This window comes from Cherax quadricarinatus, chromosome 30 (assembly GCF_038502225.1).
Source record: "Cherax quadricarinatus isolate ZL_2023a chromosome 30, ASM3850222v1, whole genome shotgun sequence".
Classification (NCBI taxonomy): domain Eukaryota; kingdom Metazoa; phylum Arthropoda; class Malacostraca; order Decapoda; family Parastacidae; genus Cherax; species Cherax quadricarinatus.
The window spans coordinates 14,205,357-14,226,504 of NC_091321.1; the positions used below are offsets into that span (position 1 = coordinate 14,205,357).

General features: G+C 40.0%; 1 protein-coding gene across 12 annotated transcripts in view; it reads right to left on the bottom strand.

Annotated features, from left to right (window-relative positions):
- Positions 1–21,148, bottom strand: part of nvy (CBFA2/RUNX1 partner transcriptional co-repressor nervy) — a 348,472-nt gene that overhangs the window by 8,701 nt on the left and 318,623 nt on the right. For all 12 annotated transcript variants that reach the window (XM_053781916.2, XM_053781918.2, XM_053781917.2 and 9 more), the window contains 3 exons: positions 12,784–12,932; positions 8,671–8,763; positions 486–632 (listed from right to left, as the gene is read on the bottom strand). In XM_053781916.2, the coding sequence (XP_053637891.1) occupies positions 486–632; positions 8,671–8,763; positions 12,784–12,932 (389 nt within the window). The remainder of the gene's footprint in view (positions 1–485; positions 633–8,670; positions 8,764–12,783; positions 12,933–21,148) is intronic.

Sequence of the window (21,148 nt, forward strand, 5' to 3'; positions counted from 1 at the left end):
AGAAAACTGCGTCATAACCTTTAAGACATTAACCTACTAAACTGATGCTCTAATCAAGTCACCATTAATTTGCAAATTTATGCTTCTGGGGTGAGGTTAAATATAACACATTTTTCTGATTTTCTCTAAATTTCTAAATAATGTTTGTATTTTTCTCATTAACTCAGATTTCATTATAATTAGCAATTGTCTAACCAGGTAGTCTATTATGGATATGGTACACATCCTATACTACATTCAAAACTGAAGTGAATGAAGGCAATTGTCATGGTGCATGCTAAACTGCTTTGAAACATTAATTGGTAAGCAAATGAACTGGATACTTGTCTTGACTTTTTGCTCTTCAGGAATATTCTTATCTGCTTTTTAACTGACACTCAATCCTCACTTCATGTTTCTGTAAAATTTTATAGCATTTCAGAAGTCTCGTGAATTTAGATATAAAGTGTACTGGAGTTTCCCATTTCCAATATTCCCTAACTAACCATGGCAGCACGGCGGGCAAGGCTCTGCAGTTCTCGCTGCAGAAGAGGTAGGTGGGAACGCAAAAAGGGCAATACAAAGGGGCGAAGAGGAAAGTGTGTAACCTCCTGCAGCCCTCCATGGAACTCCTCTACACTCACCCCACCACTCTGTAATCAAAGTTTTTTCCCTTTATTATTTTATTAAGCTCATACTACCATACATATACTGTATCCTTACACAGGAATTTGCAATATGCAATAATGTCTTTTAAGAAATGTTGTATTATAATATTATTCAAGAAGCACTAAACCCATAGGGGTTGTGTAGTGCCTAAAAAATGTGGCAAATTATAAAAATAATAACCTAAGTAAAAAAGTGCTAATTATACTATTCTTGCTGAGTCCTCCAAATAGGCCTTGTCAACAGAGCACATCATAAACACTCAAGAAACTTGATCTCCAGAATTATTATTAGCATTATATTTAAAGGAAGGGCTAAACCTAAAAGGATCATACACCACTTAGGGTATAGGAGGCAATCAGGTTTGATCTCTTGTCAAGAGTCCTTTGTCAGCATCAAGGAACCTTTACCAAGAGACTCCAGAATTAAATATGCAAACATCAGTAACAAGAAACTAGCTAGTAATAAGAAACTAGCCTAGATGTGTGTATTTACCAGGGTATTTATTTATATTATAATTTATATTATATTAGTAGGTTGGTAGACAGCAACCACCCAGGGAGGTACTACCGTCCTGCCAAGTGAATGTAAAACAAAAGCCTGTAATTGTTTTACATGATGGTAGGATTGCTGGTGTCTTTTGTCTGTCTCATAAATATGCAAGATTACAGGTATGTCTTGCTACTTCTACTTACACTTAGGTCACACTACACATACATGTACACGTTTATTTATACACACTCATCTGAGTTTTCTTTGATTTTATCTTAATAGTTCTTGGTCTTATTACTTTTCCTTTTATATCCATGGGGAAGTGGAAGAAGAATCTTTCCTCCGTAAGCCATGCGTGTTGTAAAAGTCAACTAAAATGCCGGGAACAATGGGCTAGTAACCCCTTTTCCTGTAAAGATTACTAAAAAGAATAAGAAGAAGAAAATTGTCAAGTGGGAAGTCTGAATGTGCGTGGATGTTGTGCAAATGATAAGAAAGAGATGATTGTGGATGTTATGAATGAAAAGAAGCTGGATGTCCTGGCTTTAAGTGAAACAAAGCTGAAGGGGGTGGGAGAGTTTCAATGGAGAGGAATAAATGGGATTAGGTCAGGGGTTTCAAATAGAGTTAGAGCTAAAGAAGGAGTAGCAATAATGTTGAAGGATAAGCTATGGCAGGAAAAGAGGGACTATAAATGTATTAATTCAAGGATTATATGGATGTGAAAAGTGGGTTATAGTAAGTGTGTATGCACCTGGAGAAGTGTAGAGGAGAGAGAGAGATTTTGGGAAATGTTGAGTGAATGCATGGGGAGTTTTGAATCAAGTGTGAGAGTAATGATGGTTGGGGATTTCAATGCTAAAGTGGGTAAAAATGTTATGGAGGGAGTAGTAGGTAAATTTGGGGTGCCAGGGGTAAATGTAAATGGGGAGCCTTTAATTGAGCTATGTGTAGAAAGAGATTTGGTAATAAGTAATACATATTTTATGAAAAAGAGGATAAATAAATATACAAGGTATGATGTAGCACGTAATGAAAGTAGTTTGTTAGATTATGTATTGGTGGATAAAAGGTTGATGGGTAGGCTCCAGGATGTACATGTTTATAGAGGGGCAACTGATATATCGGATCATTATTTAGTTGTAGCTACAGTTAGAGTAAGAGGTAGATGGGAAAAGAGGAAGGTGGCAACAACAAGTAAGAGGGAGGTGAAAGTGTATAAACTAAGGGAGGAGGAAGTTCGGGGAGATATAAGCGACTGTTGGCAGAAAGGTGGGCTAGTGCAAAGATGAGTAGTGGGGAGGTTGAAGAGGATTGGAATAGTTTTAAAAATGCAGTATTAGAATGTGGGGCAGAAGTTTGTGGTTATAGGAGGGTGGGGGCAGGTGGAAAGAGGAGTGATTGGTGGAATGATGAAGTAAAGGGTGTGATAAAAGAGAAAAAGTTAGCTTAGAAGTGTTATAAGAAGAGCAGAGTATATGGAGAGTAAAAGAAAGGTGAAGAGAGTGGTGAGAGAGTGCAAAAGGAGAGCAGATGATAGAGTGGGAGAGGCACTGTCAAGAAATTTTAATGAAAATAAGAAAAAATTTTGGAGTTAAACAAGTTAAGAAAGCCTAGGGAAAGTATGGATTTGTCAGTTAAAAACAGAGTAGGGGAGTTAGTAGATGGGGAGAGGGAGGTATTAGGTAGATGGCGAGAATATTTTGAGGAACTTTTAAATGTTGAGGAAGAAAGGGAGGCAGTAATTTCATGCACTGGTCAGGGAGGTATACCATCTTTTAGGAGTGAAGAAGAGCAGAATGTAAGTGTGGGGGAGGTACGCGAGGCATTACGTAGAATGAAAGGGGGTAAAGCAGCTGGAACTGATGGGATCATGACAGAAATGTTAAAAGCAGGGGGGGATATAGTGTTGGAGTGGTTGGTACTTTTGTTTAATAAATGTATGAAAGAGGGGAAGGTACCTAGGGATTGGCGGAGAGCATGTATAGTCCCTTTATATAAAGGGAAAGGGGACAAAAGAGATTGTAAAAATTATAGAGGAATAAGTTTATTGAGTATACCAGGAAAATTGTACGGTAGGGTTATAATTGAAAGAATTAGAGGTAAGACAGAATGTAGGATTGCGGATGAGCAAGGAGGTTTCAGAGTGGGTAGGGGATGTGTAGATCAAGTGTTTACATTGAAGCATATATGTGAACAGTATTTAGATAAAGGTAGGGAAGTTTATGTTGCATTTATGGATTTAGAAAAGGCATATGATAGAGTGGATAGGAGAGCAATGTGGCAGATGTTGCAAGTATATGGAATAGGTGGTAAGTTACTAAATGCTGTAAAGAGTTTTTATGAGGATACTGAGGCTCAGGTTAGGGTGTGTAGAAGAGAGGGAGACTACTTCCCGGTAAAAGTAGGTCTTAGACATGGATGTTTAATGTCACCATGGTTGTTTAATATATTTATAGTTGGGGTTGTAAAAGAAGTAAATGCTAGGGTGTTTGGGAGAGGGGTGGGATTAAATTATGGGGAATCAAATTCAAAATGGGAATTAACACAGTTACTTTTTGCTGATGATACTGTGCTTATGGGAGATTCTAAAGAAAAATTGCAAAGGTTAGTGGATGAGTTTGGGAATGTGTGTAAAGGTAGAAAGTTGAAAGTGAACATAGAAAAGAGTAAGGTGATGAGGGTATCAAATGATTTAGATAAAGAAAAATTGGATATCAAATTGGGGAGGAGGAGTATGGAAGAAGTGAATGTTTTCAGATACTTGGGAGTTGACGTGTCGGCGGATGGATTTATGAAGGATGAGGTTAATCATAGAATTGACGAGGGAAAAAAGGTGAGTGGTGCATTGAGGTATATGTGGAGTCAAAAAATGTTATCTATGGAGGCAAAGAAGGGAATGTATGAAAGTATAGTAGTACCAACACTCTTATATGGGTGTGAAGCTTGGGTGGTAAATGCAGCAGCGAGGAGACGGTTGGAGGCAGTGGAGATGTCCTGTCTAAGGGCAATGTGTGGTGTAAATATTATGCAGAAAATTCGGAGTGTGGAAATTAGGAAAAGGTGTGGAGTTAATAAAAGTATTAGTCAGAGGGCAGAAGAGGGGTTGTTGAGGTGGTTTGGTCATTTAGAGAGAATGGATCAAAGTAGAATGACATGGAAAGCATATAAATCTATAGGGGAAGGAAGGCGAGGTAGGGGTCGTCCTCGAAAGGGTTGGAGAGAGGGGGTAAAGGTGGTTTTGTGGGCAAGGGGCTTGGACTTCCAGCAAGCGTGCATGAGCGTGTTAGATAGGAGTGAATGGAGACGAATGGTACTTGGGACCTGACGATCTGTTGGAGTGTGAGCAGGGTAATATTTAGTGAAGGGATTCAGGGAAACCGGTTATTTTCATATAGTCGGACTTGAGTCCTGGAAATGGGAAGTACAATGCCTGCACTTTAAAGGAGGGGTTTGGGATATTGGCAGTTTGGAGGGATATGTTGTGTATCTTTATATGTATATGCTTCTAAACTGTTGTATTCTGAGCACCTCTGCAAAAACAGTGATTATGTGTGAGTGTGGTGAAAGTGTTGAATGATGATGAAAGCATTTTCTTTTTGGGGATTTTCTTTCTTTTTTGGGTCACCCTGCCTCGGTGGGAGATGGCCGACTTGTTGAAAAAAAAAAAATCTGAGAGAAAGATCACAGATAATGCAGTTTCCCCTTACCTCACAAAAATTAACTGATCTAGAGTTGTGTGTGATTTACAACTTTCTCATCTGAAAATAAACTATATAAACAACAGTTTGGCATAACCTTTGGGTCACCCATCAACACAGTTCTTGCCATCTACATGGAGAAGTTAAGAGCCTGATTAAAAAACATCATTTCTACTAGTGTCTACTGGATGAGATATACCAATGACATACTCATCATTGCTCCCAAAGAACTTGACCTGATTACCCTCTCAGATGACCTTAATGCCATCCAGTCATCTATCCAGTTTACCCTAGAAGATAACAACACCTTACATTTTCTTGACCTCTTGATTTTCAAAGCATCCAGCTCCTCAAGAAAGGTCCCTTGATACTGAAGGGTTCTTGATCTAGGGAAATGGATCTGTACTCCAGTTCCCTGAATTAAGCCTGAATACCTTCCACATTGCTCCCACAAGAGCTTCCCCTTGATTATAATAATAATCAAGCATCCAGCACCCTCATTTCAAAGTTTACTGAAAACCTACCAAGCAGAAAGATTCCATCCACTTCTAGTAACACCACAACACTGGGAATAAGCTGCTTCTTTTTTAAGAACTTATAAACTATGTAGCCTTAATTTATTTGAGAATGAGTCTTGTAACATCATGGATACCCTCTCTAAACTACCATACATTTTCTCAACACTTCCGTGCACAATTGCAGAAAAAGACATAAAAATTCTTAATACACCCAAATCGAAAACAGCAACATTGTAATGTTCCTGCCAATACTTCCAGGCTCAACAAATTACCTCTACTACCATTACCTCCACTACTATTAAAGGCCTCAACAGGATCCTTAACAACTCTTCCAACCAAGAAAAAGGGAAAGACAGGTATACACTAATTCCATAAATTATTGTTATTACAAGTAAATGATTGTTTATTCATGTTTAACCTTTTCAGGGTTGGTGCCATATTAGTACAATTTGCACGCCAGGGTTGGTGCCGTACTAGTACTCATAAATTCTAGCGCCTTCAAATCTAACGAGAGAAAGCTGGTAGGCCTACATATGAAAGAATGGGTCTATGTGGTCAGTGTGTGCAGTATAAAAAAAAAAAAGTCCTGCAGCACACAGTGCATAATGAGAGGAAAAAAAAAAAACTCCGACTGTGTTTTTGGTTTAAAACAGCAACTTTGCAGTGTATTTTCGTATGATATTTATGGTTGTATTCTAGTTTTCCTGGTCTCATTTTATAGAATGGAAGACATATTACGGAAATTGGGATGATTTTGATTGGTTTCACAATGAAAAGTACCATGAAATTCAGCTCAAAGTAGCAGAAATGTTCGATTTTTGCCAAAGTTCAAAAGTAAACAAATCATGCCATGCGTCTAATACACATCAACTGGTGAGTCTAATATTCTTTCACAAGTGCGCTGATATTATTTATACCATTTCTACACTAATGCAGTAGTCTGCATAACATTTTTTGTGAGAATAAAAATTCAAAGTGGAAAGCAAAAGAAATGTAACAGAGGCCTGGGGACATGACTAATGAACAGAGGAAATGTTCTTTTAGTGCCAGGAATGTCTTGTTTGGTTTATTCTGGACCCTATTTGGAAATTGACACCTTTTGAAATTTGTGTGAAATTGTTAAAACTGGCAATTTCTGACCACTTTATTGGATAGTTGAAATCGGTAAATGGGTGATTTCTTGTACTCATTCGATAGAAAAAATGGAGTTCTAGCGAAATAGTTATGATTTCTTTGACTCGAACATGGGAATAGGGCTCAAAGTGGGCGAAATCGCCGATGCATAAACATCGTCGAGACCGCTAACTTCACGAGAGCATAATTCCGTAAGTTTTCCATCAAATTTCATACTTTTGGTGTCATTATGATCGGGAAAAGATTCTCTATCATTTCATAAGTTTTTTTTTTTCTGAAAAATTTCCAACCCTGAGAACAAGTTTAGGAGAGGGCCTGTCGACCCTGAAAGGGTTAAGAGCTGTATATATACACAAGTGCATGATGGTGATATGGGTAACTGTCTGGGTCCAACTATGGACAATGCTTTTTTTTAGTTTTCACAAGAAGAATTGGCTTAATAACTGGCCAGTACATTTCAAACCACTGTTGTATAGAAGATATGTAGATGATTCTTTTTTTTTTTTTCAATTTTCAAGTCTCCTGATCATGTTCAGTTATTCTTTGGTTGCTTAAATGACCAACATCCTAATGTAAAATTTACTTATGAAATAGGAAAGGAGAGTAATTAAACTTTCTTGAACATTTTAATCAAAAGACCTAAGAATATGTTCACATCATCAATTTGTAAAAAGCCTGCATTTACTGCCTTGACAACTAAATTTCCATCTATTATATCAACTCAGTTTAAATGTATTTTAATAACCCGTGTAGCTAGAACTTATCATATATATTCAAGTACAGTGGTATCTCGGGCTACGAACTTAATTCATTCCAGAAGGCTGTTTGAGTGCCGAATACCAAACGAATTTGTTCCCATAAGGAATAATGTAAATTAGTCCGTTTCAGACCCCCAAAAATACACTTACAAAAGCACTTACAAAAACAGACTTTCATAATTGTTTGAGTTGGGAGCTGTTCGAAACTCAAGGTACCACTGTACTTAAGTAGTACAGTGGACCCCCGGTTAACGATATTTTTTCACTCCAGAAGTGTGTTCAGGTGCCAGTACCGACCGAATTTGTTCCCATAAGAAATATTGTGAAGTAGATTAGTCCATTTCAGACCCCCAAACATACACGTACAAACGCACTTACATAAATACACTTACATAATTGGTCACATTCGGAGGTAATCGTTATGCGGGGGTCCACTGTACAACTATTTATTGAAATCAATAGTCACAATATTAGAAATAGGTTAAACATTACAGAGGTTTTTAAATTTCAAGGATTTAACCCCTGACTGCCTACAGTCATCTACTGTATATTAATACAGCCTCTCCTCACTTAGCAACATACTCGTTTACCGATGACTTGGACTTACAACGGGCTCTCTGACCAGTGTGCATACCTAAATAAGTAATGATTTCCTTAATTCTGTTTATTACAATACATATACAGTACACTACTGTATAAGCATTTAAAAATATACTAGAAATGTTATAAATGGTGCAAAGGTGACATTAAAACAATATCAAAGATGGCTGACACAAACCCACTACCATTATAGTATGCTCCTCACTTACCAACGAATTCGTTTACCAATGTGGTCTTAGAAATGGAACTCCATCATTAAGTGAGGAGAGGCTGTATACTGTACGTGTACGAGATGCAGGACTCGGAGCACTGGTAAGATGACGAAACTTCTCAGGGCTCAAATTTCTGAACATTAAGGTAAATCTTTTAGGACAGGACAACTGCTAAGTTTTCAAATTCAGAAATTAGTGAACATGCGCATGCACAAAACCACCTTATAAGCGACACATTTTTCAAGGTGCTAGTCAGTTTCTCTTCAGACATGGAACTAAGAATTACAGAAGCTCTCTATGCTTACCATTTTAAGTCATACTTAGAAACTTATGAGAGCTCATGTAAGCTGTTGTTTGTTTCTTACGTGGTAATTATTTTTATTTTAGACTTGTAATTCTGGATGTTTTCTTTTTGTAGATCTGTATATGAGAAAGTCTCAAAATGTCAAAAAATGGCTTCAATTGCCTTATCATTGAATTGACTGGTGATTTTTGTAATGCATGTATGCTTTTATGTAATGTGTGCAGTGAAAGGAGACCAGAAAAACAGAAGACAAAATATGTAAGGAGTAACAATGCTAGAGTAAGCATGAGTAAAAAAGTTACTTACCAAAAGGCCAAGAACAAGGTGCCTCACACGGTCACCTACATCATGAGAAATGTCAGCAGCAAATTGATGCAGTGTAGTCAGGAACCGCCGCACCTGTACCATATACGTATTATCATTTTTAAACTTTCTCAAAATCTACGTTAATTTTGCATTTAAGTACATGAGGGAAACAGCACTGTTCGTATGTGCACAAATACTGTAACTGCATGTTTATTCAGACTTCCTCCCTTTTCTCCTATGAATACTTTTGGTACTGAACATCGTTTGCATAGGTGAAAATACACTACTTAATCAAGATTGTCCTTGGGTTTAGTTTCTGACTATAAAGCCTCGGTGGGAAACAGCCGATGTGTTAAAAAAAACTGAACTGTTTATTGTGTTATTGTATCTGTTTGCCACATTATTGCCCACTCATTAACACTATACCTTATTTCTTTTAACTGCTCATTAGAAGGCAGCACTAAGCATTTATTAGTCTTTAAATACTAATCTCTATAAAAGAAGGATAGTGGTTTCTTGCATTGTTAAAATCTTCATAATTAGCTTATTGATCTGATATGTTCATCTTTGTATAACTGATGGGATGTATATGCATCTGATTTTAATGGTCTATCCCAGGTTAAATTTACATAAGAACATAAGAATTGAGGAACACTGCAGAAGGCCTACTGGCCCATGCGAGGCAGGTCCTTATCAAAACGACTACTACCTAAAGCTTCCCTAGAAATAACTCCCGTACCCAAAACATGTGTGCTCTCAAGACCATTGCAAAAAAAGTTTGTTGTGTACCCAAAACCTAAATAAACACAGTAGTTACTATTATCATTCATTCAACTACTGTCTTGCCATAACTGTACAGATATCACAGTTGAAATGACCCTACAACCTGCAACATCTCCACCCCTCCTACAGAATGTAAGAACTACTTCCCAATACTGAGCAACATGGTAAAAGTAACTAATGAAAAGAATTAAGGCAAAAATCATCCATGCAATCAAATCTAACAATAAACTCAAATATAATCCTATAAAAATATAATCCTAAAAAAAATTCTATACTCCTGCTCAGCATAAAATGCATACTAGTGTGAAGTTAAAAATACAGTGGTATCTCGAGTTACGAACTTAATTCTTTCCAGAAGGCTGTTCGAGTGCCAATACTGAATGAATTTGTTCCCATAAGGAATAATGCAAGTTAGATTAGTCCGTTTCAGACTCTCAAAAATACACTTACAAAAGCACTTACAAAAATACACTTACATAATTGTTCGAGTTGGGAGCTGTTCGAAACTCGAGGTGCCACTGTACTAGAGATTGGACGATACCAAATTTTTTTGAAGACACTGATACCCACTAGTACTGATACCTTAGCACACCCCTAACAGAAAGAGAAGTGTATATGATTATTAATAAAAAAGAAAAACAGAAAAGTACTATCATACCTCTTATTACTGTATCATGACTCCCAGGATTTTGAAGAATCATAACCTTAATTTTTTAAAGGGGTGGACAGGTAAATCAGTAGGCCTGGCCTCAAGTCAGATGACCAAAAACTCTAGTGGCAGGTCATCATATGATTAAGACCCACATTAGGAAATGCTTGTCCTTTTTCCTGACAAATCTTACCTAACCTAATCTCATAGGATTGAGCGCTCAAGAAAAATTTACACAGGTACAGTATTACCGAAGTTTTTTTTACTGTAATATGTATATACAGTGGACCCCCGCATAACGATGGCATCGCATAGCGATTTTTCCGCATAACGATTACTTTTATCGCAAAATTTTTGCCGCGCATACCGATTAAAAACCCGCATACCGATTTTCGTCCGAGACGCGTCCAATGTGCCCTCAGCCAGCCTCACATGTGCCGCTCCGTCCCATTGTTTACCAGCCAGCCTCCGCGGTAACATCCAAGCATACACTCGGAATATTTCGTATTATTACAGTATTTTCGGTGCTGTTTCTGGAAAATAAGTGACCATGGGCCCCAAGAAAGCTTCTAGTGCCAACCCTACACCTCAAAGGGTAAGAATTACTATAGAGATGAAGAAAGAGATAATTGATAAGTATGAAAGTGGAGTGCGTATAGCCGACCTAGTCAAGCTGTACAAGAAACCCCAATCAACCATCGCTACTATTGTGGGCACCAGAAAGACAATCAAGGAAGCTGTTCTTGCCAAAGGTTCAACTGTGTTTTCGAAACAAAGATCGCAATTGATGGAAGATGTTGAGAGACTCTTATTGGTGTGGATAAATGAAAAACAGATAGCAGGAGATAGCGTCTCTCAAGCGATCATATGTGAAAAGGCTAGGAAGTTGCATGAGGATTTAATTAAAAAAATGCCTGCAACTAGTGATGATGTGAGTGAATTTAAGGCCAGCAAAGGTTGGTTTGAGAGATTTAAGAAGCGTAGTGGCATCCATAGTGTGATAAGGCATGGTGAGGCTGCCAGTTCGGACCACAAAGCGGCTGAAAAATATGTGCAGGAATTCAAGGAGTACATAGAAACTGAAGGACTGAAACCTGAACAAGTGTTTAATTGTGATGAAACAGGCCTGTTCTGGAAGAAAATGCCAAGCAGGACCTACATTACTCAGGAGGAAAAGGCACTCCCAGGACATAAGCCTATGAAAGACAGGCTTACTTTGTTGATGTGTGCCAATGCTACTGGTGATTGCAAAGTGAAGCCTTTATTAGTGTATCACTCTGAAACTCCCAGAGCGTTCAGGCAAAAGAATGTCCTCAAGGATAATTTGTGTGTGCTGTGGAGGGCAAACAGTAAGGCATGGGTCACTAGGGAATTTTTCTATAACTGGTTACACCATGCATTTGCCCCCAATGTGAAAAATTACCTAACTGAAAAGAAATTAGAACTTAAGTGCCTCCTGGTGTTAGACAATGCCCCTGGTCATCCTACAGACGTGGCAGAGCGACTTTATGGGGACATGAGCTTCATTAAGGTGAAGTTTTTGCCTCCTAATACCACTCCTCTCCTGCAGCCCATGGACCAGCAGGTTATTTCCAACTTCAAGAAACTGTACACAAAAGCTCTGTTTGAAAGGTGCTTTGTAATGACCTCAGAAACTCAACTGACTCTAAGAGAGTTTTGGAGAGATCACTTTAATATCCTCAATTGTGTAAACCTTATAGGTAAGGCTTGGGAGGAAGTGACAAAGAGGACCTTGAACTCTGCTTGGAAGAAACTGTGGCCAGAATGTGTAGACAAAAGGGATTTTGAAGGGTTTGAGGCTAACCCTGAGAATCCTGTGCCAGTTGAGGAATCCATTGTGGCATTGGGAAAGTCCTTGGGGTTGGAGGTTAGTGGGGAGGATGTGGAAGAGTTGGTGGAGGAGGACAATGAAGAACTAACCACTGATGAGCTGCTAGATCAACTTCAACAGCAAGAGGCCACACCTGAGGAAATTGCTTCGGAGGAGGGGAGAGAGAAATTGAAGAAGTTGCCTACTTCAAAGATTAAGGAAATCTGTGCAAAGTGGCTTGAAGTGCAAACCTTCATGGATGAAAATCACCCTCACACAGCTATTGCAAGCCGTGCTGGTGATTATTACACTGACAATGTTGTGAAACACTTTAGGCAAGTCATAAAGGAACGAGAGGTACAGGCCACTATGGACAGATATCTTGTGCGAAAGAAGTCCAGTGACTCTGAAGCTGGCCCTAGTGGCATTAAAAGAAGAAGGGAAGTAACCCCAGAAAAGGACTTACTACCTCAAGTCCTAATGGAAGGGGATTCCCCTTCTAAACACTAACACACTCTCTCCCCTCCTCCCATCCCATCAATCATCACCAGATCTTCAATAAAAGTAAGTGTCATTTAATTGTGCATGCCTTTTTCAGTTTGTGTGTATTAAAATTAACATTTCATGTGGTAAAAAAAAATTTTTTTCATACTTTTGGGCGTCTTGCACGGATTAATTTTATTTCCATTATTTCTTATGGGGAAAATTCATTCGCATAACGATTATTTCGCATAACGATGAGCCCTCTTGCACGGATTAAAATCGTTAACCGGGGGTCCACTGTATAATCAAATATGCACAGTAAATACAAAAATAAAACCTCTTATTATACCTTCCATTAAAAACCTACCTTTGAGATCTGTCTGTGAGCATCCCTGGAGGATGCTCCAGCTCCTGGGCCTGACTCGTGGTTTTGTGAAGGTGGTGAGGATAGAGCGGGTGGCGAGGGTGTTGGTGTCCCATTGACTGTGCTGTGGGGTGAGTAAGACCCATTGGCATCTGTGAAGAAACCATGTTTTTAGTGTATGCAAGGTTATGTGTACATCATAGCAACTGAGACAGATAAGATTTTAGATTTTGCCACCTAAGCAGCTAGCGTATTGTGGCCCCCATATCCATTACCTGGAGTTTACCTGGAGAGAGTTCCAGGAGTCAACGCCCCCGCGGCCCGGTCTGTGACCAGGCCTCCTGGTGGATCAGACCCTGATCAACCAGGCTGTTGCTGCTGGCTGCACGCAAACCAACGTACGAGCCACAGCCCGGCTGGTCAGGAACCGACTTTAGGTGCTTGTCCAGTGCCAGCTTGAAGACTGCCAGGGGTCTGTTGGTAATCCCCCTTATGTATGCTGGGAGGCAGTTGAACAGTCTCGGGGCCCCTGACACTTATTGTATGGTCTCTTAACGTGCTAGTGACACCCCTGCTTTTCATTGGGGGGATATTGCATCGTCTGCCAAGTCTTTTGCTTTCGTAGTGAGTGATTTTTGTGTGCAAGTTCGGTACTAGTCCCTCTAGGATTTTCCAGGTGTATATAATCATGTATCTCTCCCGCCTGCATTCCAGGGAATACAGGTTCAGGAACCTCAAGCGCTCCCAGTAATTGAGGTGTTTTATCTCCGTCATGCGCGCCGTGAAGGTTCTCTGTACATTTTCTAGGTCAGCAATTTCACCTGCCTTGAAAGGTGCTGTTAGTGTGCAGCAATATTCCAGCCTAGATAGAACAAGTGACCTGAAGAGTGTCATCATGGGCTTGGCCTCCCTAGTTTTGAAGGTTCTCATTATCCATCCTGTCATTTTTCTAGCAGATGCGATTGATACAATGTTATGGTCCTTGAAGGTGAGATCCTCCGACATGATCACTCCAAGGTCTTTGACGTTGGTGTTTCGCTCTATTTTGTGGCCAGAATTTGTTTTGTAATCTGATGAAGATTTAATTTCCTCGTGTTTACCATATCTGAGAAATTGAAATTTCTCATCGTTGAACTTCATATTGTTTTCTGCAGCCCACTGAAAGATTCGGTTGATGTCCGCCTGGAGCCTTGCAATGTCTGCAATGGAAGACACTGTCATGCAGATTCGGGTGTCATCTGCAAAGGAAGACACGGTGCTGTGGCTGACATCCTTGTCTATGTCGGATATGAGGATGAGGAACAAGATGGGAGCGAGTACTGTGCCTTGTGGAACAGAGCTTTTCACCGTAGCTGCCTCGGACTTTACTCTGTTGACGACTACTCTGTGTTCTGTTAGTGAGGAAATTATAGATCCATCGACCGACTTTTCCTGTTATCCCTTTAGCACGCATTTTGTGCGCTATTACGCCATGGTCACACTTGTCGAAGGCTTTTGCAAAGTCTGTATATATTACATCTGCATTCTTTTTATCTTCTAGTGCATTTAGGACCTTGTCGTAGTGATCCAATAGTTGAGACAGACAGGAGCGACCTGTTCTAAACCCATGTTGCCCTGGGTTGTGTAACTGATGGGTTTCTAGATGGGTGGTGATCTTGCTTCTTAGGACCCTTTCAAAGATTTTTATGATATGGGATGTTAGTGCTATCGGTCTGTAGTTCTTTGCTGTTGCTTTACTGCCCCCTTTGTGGAGTGGGGCTATGTCTGTTGTTTTTAGTAACTGTGGGACGACCCCCGTGTCCATGCTCCCTCTCCATAGGATGGAAAAGGCTCGTGATAGGGGCTTCTTGCAGTTCTTGATGAACACGGAGTTCCATGAGTCTGGCCCTGGGGCAGAGTGCATGGGCATGTCATTTATCGCCTGTTCGAAGTCATTTGGCGTCAGGATAACATCGGATAGGCTTGTGTTAACCAAATTTTGTGGCTCTCATAAAAAATTTGTTTTGATCTTCGACTCTCAGTCTGGTTAGCAGCTTGCTAAAAACTGAGTCATATTGGGACTTGAGTAGCTCACTCATTTCCTTGCTGTCATCTGTGTAGGACCCATCTTGTTTAAGTAGGGGCCCAATACTGGATGTTGTTCTCGACTTTGATTTGGCATAGGAGAAGAAATACTTTGGGTTTCTTTCGATTTCATTTATGGCTTTTAGTTCTTCCCGCGATTCCTGACTTCTATAAGATTCCTTTAGCTTGAGTTCGATGCTTGCTATTTCTCTGACCAGTGTCTCCCTACACATTTCAGATATATTGACCTCTTTTAGCCACTCTGTTATTCTTTTCTGTCGCCTGTAAAGGGAGCGCCTGTCTCTTTCTATTTTACATCTACTCCTCCTTTTTCTTAGAGGAATAAGCCTTGTGCATACATCGAGTGCCACCAAGTTAATCTGTTCTAGGCATACGTTGGGGTCTGTGTTGCTTAGTATATCTTCCCAGCTTATATCGGTTAGGACTTGGTTTACTTGGTCCCACTTTATGTTTTTGTTATTGAAGTTGAATTTGGTGAATGCTCCCTTGTGACTAGTCTCATTATGTCGGTCTGGGGCTCCACGCATACATGTCTGAACCTCAATTATGTTGTGATCTGAGTATATTGTTATTGATATGGTGACATTTCTTATCAGATCATCATTGTTAGTGAAGATGAGGTCTAGTGTATTCTCCAGTCTAGTAGGCTCTATTATTTGCTGGTTTAAATTGAATTTTGTGGAGAGATTTAAAAGCTCGTGCGAGTGTAAGTTTTCATCAGAGCTGCCTCCTGGTGTTATTACTGCAACAATATTATTTGCTATATTCCTCCATTTTAGGTGCCTTAAGTTGAAATCCCCCAGGAGCAAGTGTTGGGTGCAGGAGCTGAAAGATTTTCCAGACAGTGGTCAGTTTTTAACAGCTGTTCCTGGAATTGCTGGGATGTTGCATCCGGAGGCTTGTAGACTACCACAATGACTAGGTTTTGGTTCTCGACCTTTACTGCTAAAACTTCCACTACATCATTTGAGGCATTTAGCAGTTCTGTGCAAACAAGTGACTCTGCAATGTACATGCCAACCCCCCCCTTTTGCCTGTTCACTCTGTCACATCTGTATAGGTTGTAACCTAGGATCCATATTTCGTTGTCCAAGTGATCCTTTATGTGGGTCTCAGTGAAAGCCGCGAACACTGCCTTTGCCTCTGCAAGCAGTCCATGGATGAAAGGTACTTTGTTGTTTGTTGCTGGCTTTAGACCCTGTATATTTGCAAAGAAGAATGTCATCGGACTGGTGGTATTGTTGGTACTGGGGGGGGATTTTTTTTCCGGCATTAGTATCTGTATCTGTTGGTTTGGAGTGGAGGCCATCGACTGTGGTTCCACTCCAGGAATGACTGGATTTGGTGTACGATTTCTGCCATTTCCTGCCAGTTTTTTTTCCTTCCTGGCACTAAAAAACCTCTCCCTCTTGAGTGGCTGTGGCTACCCAGGTTTTCCCATGGCCTGGATGTTTTGTATCTTTTTGTACCCTTTAGATGGTGTGCCTGGCAATTTAAGTTATAGAACAGTCTTTCCTGTACTGAAGAGGTACAAATTTCAGGGTGAAAAAGCTTACAGGAAGGGAGTTTGCATTTTTCTGTTGTCATATGGGCATGGCATTTTCTAGGGTGGTCATAGTTGCACGTCCCATCTGTTTTTCCAGATTTCCCATGTCTGCAGATACCAAGTGCATAGTATGTGCACAGGCTTGGTTTCCGTTTGCCTTGGGTTTCTGTGACTGTATTCCCTGTTGGTGCATGTTTCCCTGTCTTATTCCTATCCTCCCTAGCACCAACAATGGAGCTCCCACCAGTTGTTTTTGGTAATATATCCTCACTATAGCTAGTAGAGTCCTCTTGTTTGCTATTTCCTGTGGTATTTCTAGTTTGCAATATTGGTTTTATCTTATCTTTGACTACACTTATTTCCCCACTACGGCTCCTGTCCCCTATGAGGTCATTTATATGTATTCCTTCCTGCGTATAATTCCCGACTACCTGGACAAAATCTCCAGCTTCACCATTACTGTCTCCCAGGACAGCACCTCCAGCTTCATTACTGTCTCCCAGGACAGCACCTCCAGCTTCACCATTACTGTCTACCAGGACAGCACCTCCAGCTTCACCATTACTGTCTCCCAGGACAGCACCTCCAGCTTCACCATTACTGTCTCCCAGGACAGCACCTCCAGCTTCACCATTACTGTCTCCCAGGACAGCACCTCCAGCTTCACCATTACTGTCTCCCAGGACAGCACCTCCAGCTTCACCATTACTGTCTCCCAGGACAGCACCTCCAGCTTCACCATTACTGTCTCCCAGGACAGCACCTCCAGCTTCACCATTACTGTCTCCCAGGACAGCACCTCCAGCTTCACCATTACTGTCTCCCAGGACAGCACTATCAGCCCCACATTTACTGACTACCAGGACATCACCTCCAGCCTTACAGTTTCTGACTACATGGCCAGTATCAAGGGCAGTACCATTCAGCCCAGACTTTTTATGTTCCCATCTGTTGTAGAAAGCTTCCAGGTTGTCTATGAAAGCAGCTTTGATGTTATCCTCTTTTAATACCCTTGTGATTTTAGTCCACATTATTATAATCAAGGGGGAAGCGCTAAACCCGTAGGATTATACAGGGCCCAGGGGGGGGATGTGGAAGGCATTCAGGCTTAATTCGGGGAACTGGAGCACAGATTCAATTCCCTAAATCAAGAGCCCCTCACCAACATCAAGGAACCTTCCATAAGGGGTTTAGTCCACAGATTTTCCTCATTTGGGCATACCCAAAAACACTTCCCTGTTTTAATACTGCTTGTAGCTAGTTCTTGGATATCTGCACAAGGGGCGTGACACCAATTTCCACAAAAATGACAATTTATCCATGTGGAAGCCAGTTTGTTTGATTGACTGCAGACTATACAGAGCTTCATGATTTGAGTGGTTGATTTACTGTAATTCTACTAGCAACCTCTTGAATACTCTATTAATAACCTTAAATGAAGCTCTAGCTATTTGTATTTCTATTTCTAACTAATTGGACAGCTTACCGTGTACGTTCCTGATTTATATTTATTGTTTGTGTTTGATAAGGGCGCCTACAACCCCATCCGTTTACAGTCTGCTTTATTGTCCAACGAAACCGTTTGAAACCAGTCAAGGGTTCGGACCAGTCGAGGGTTCGGACCAGTCGATCTGATCTGATCAGTGGGTCACTTATTTAAAACATACTAGTCGGTGATTTGGGCTAACACATGAAGGATCTACTTGAAATTATCTACCCGAGTAATATGTGATTTGATTGATACAAAAGTATAACTTGCGTGTTGAAGAGCCGGTGATTTCTGGCAGCTCCTACAGTGACGAACGGTCGAGCCTCAACCCTTGTTTATCAATCGCTGTATCTAGCTTCTCTAGTTTTTTTTTTCGTCTCCACCACAATAAATGCTATATTATCACTATAGTTGACTGGTGGAAATTTTGGAGGAAGGACGCTTTTTCTGTAGTAATAATTGCTTCTCGTTGTGTATATTGCGACCGCTGGTAACTACAGGTTATATGAAATTCACAGTAACGTCTGGTATTTGCACCAATAACTCATTACAGTTGTGACCGGGTGTGGAAGTGTGAATTGCTCATTACTCTATAATTTGTTCATGATTGTAGACAAAGTATAAACGTAAGTAACCATTCTACAGAATTCATTACCTTTGTAACTTGTGAGCTCATTACCTTTGTACCTAGTTCAGCTATCAAAACTTTGGGGGCCCAGTCCCTGGACCCATTACGTACCTCTGTAATCTGTAAATACCTTTGTAACTTGTCATGATTGTGACCAGACTTACCTGGAGTTCATTACCTTTGTAAATTGTGAGTTCATTACCTTTGTAAATTGTGAGTTCATTACCTTTGTAAATTGTGAGTTCATTACCTCTGTAACTTGCTCAGCTATCAAAACTTTGGAGTCCAGTCCCTGGACCAATTATGTACCTCTGTAATCTTTTGACTACCGCCCACAGGATGGGTATGGGGTGCATAATAAACATATTAAACTAACGTCTGGTATTTCAAGAAAAAGAAACTAATGAAAGTCACTCCACTCCACTAAGTACCATTATAATACTGGTTAGTTGCTACTACAACACTGTATTCTGCTATTCACTGGTATCACTAGATTATATGCGAGTACACTAGCAGGCCAGAAAGATTATTAAAACAGCTGACCACTGTGGTAAGATTCTGGCGACTTCTGGCACCTGCCTCTATAGGCTAATCACTTCATTTACAAATTCACCTGTTTTCAAATGACACTTTAGCCTTTATCATCTATATACTAGGGAGCCACTGTAGTATACACTATACACTATGTATACACAATGTTAACAGGGAGACTTTCTTTCCTCTGACAAAGAAAAGTTCTATTATTATTATTTTGCACACGGAACACAGGCCTATGATTCCCCTCTGGCAGTAAACTCTGCTAGGAAGTGCACACTAATTCTCCTTTTTTGACTCAGTATATAATGTTTTCCGCCCAAGATTGGTTCCAGGCGCTAGAGGGATGTATCGTATAGGATTGATGGCACAAATTAAAGTTCTAGCACGTAAGAGCGACCGTGTAAACACGAGAAAACCCGGAGCACAACGAGGCACGCTTATGTTAGCTAAAAAAAAAATCCTGTGAATGATAGCACATAAGCATATGGATGCACAAAAGCCCTAGGGACTGGGTCACTAAAGGGTTTATAGGAGCACATCTGGATTTATATCTATAGTTCACTTGTCTGTTGCAAGCAAATTTAGGAAATTTGCTTAATATATCTGTTATCTCATATTCATTATGAAGATATTTTGACATTTCACATACGTTATTATACTGTCTATCTGTATATTCATCAATAAGTGGACAATAAAGCACATAAGTGTCAAGACAGTTACCATAGGGTTAGCCATACACAGTGGTACCCTGAGTTTCGGCCATAATTTGTTCCAGAAGACTGTTCGCGTGCTGTTACCGAATGAATTTGTTCCCATAAGGAATAATGTAAATTAGATTAGTCCATTTCAGACCCCCAAAAATACACTTACAAAAGCACTTTACAATAATACACGTCCATAATTGTTCGAGCTGGGAGCTGTATGAAACTCAGGGTACCATTGTACTTTGCATTTAGTTTGATCATCATTTGTGTCTGCCCAAGTACCAGAAGCACATACATGTACTTATAACCAAGCCTAAGCCTGGCTACAACATCAGTCAGTCTGTTCACATTGCAAGTTGTACCATAAATGCACTTATCTATGTCCATGTTATAGTGGGTTACAGATCTACCCAGGCTTCTAAATGCATTCCTGTAACATACAGTGTCATTATTATTTACTTCTCTCCAAAATTATACATCTACATTTTCCTTCAGGGCACTTTTCTTGACTAACATGTCAACTTTATCATGAATGAGTAAGCCAGTGTGTGATGGAATCCATAACAATTGTACATTACTTCCTTTTTACCAAATCTTTGAGTATCTATATCTGGCTTCTCCAATGAGTACTATGTTGTTAGTCATTATGTGAGTCAAGAGCCTTCAGTGATGACAGAATCAGTAATCATTGTGTCAAGCTCAGCGTCATAAGTTAGCTTTAGCACCATTAGGATGGCAATAATTCAGTTTGCAGTGTAGAACTCAAGTTCATATTGTTCTTAATCAGGGAGGTGGCAATATGAGAAGATGCAGCCCTGCCAGTAGACTCCTGCTTATATCCATCAGTGTATATAACTTGTAAATTAATACTTACAGTTAAGCGAGAAATTTCTTCTTGAACAGTTGCTTTACAAGTGATTTAGGGAAGGAATTATTAGTGATGAGCTTCTTGGGAGGGGCTTCGAGGTATTTGATATTAAATGAACACACCTTCCATGGACGGGTGAAATGCTCGTTATCTAGTGCTACAGTTCATTGAGATCTATGTGTATTTACTTCTAGACATTTTGTAAAATTTGTGGGTGTCTGGAACTCATGGGTTTAGAGCTCTGCAATGAATGAAATAATACACGACCTGTCACCTTCATACTCGCATGCATCAATGAATGAAATAATACACGACCTGTCACCTTCATACTCGCATGCATCAATGAATGAAATAATACACGACCTGCCACCTTCATACTCGCATGCATCAATGAATGAAATAATACACGACCTGTCACCTTCATACTCGCATGCATCAATGAATGAAATAATACACGACCTGTCACCTTCATACTCGCATGCATCAATGAATGAAATAATACACGACCTGC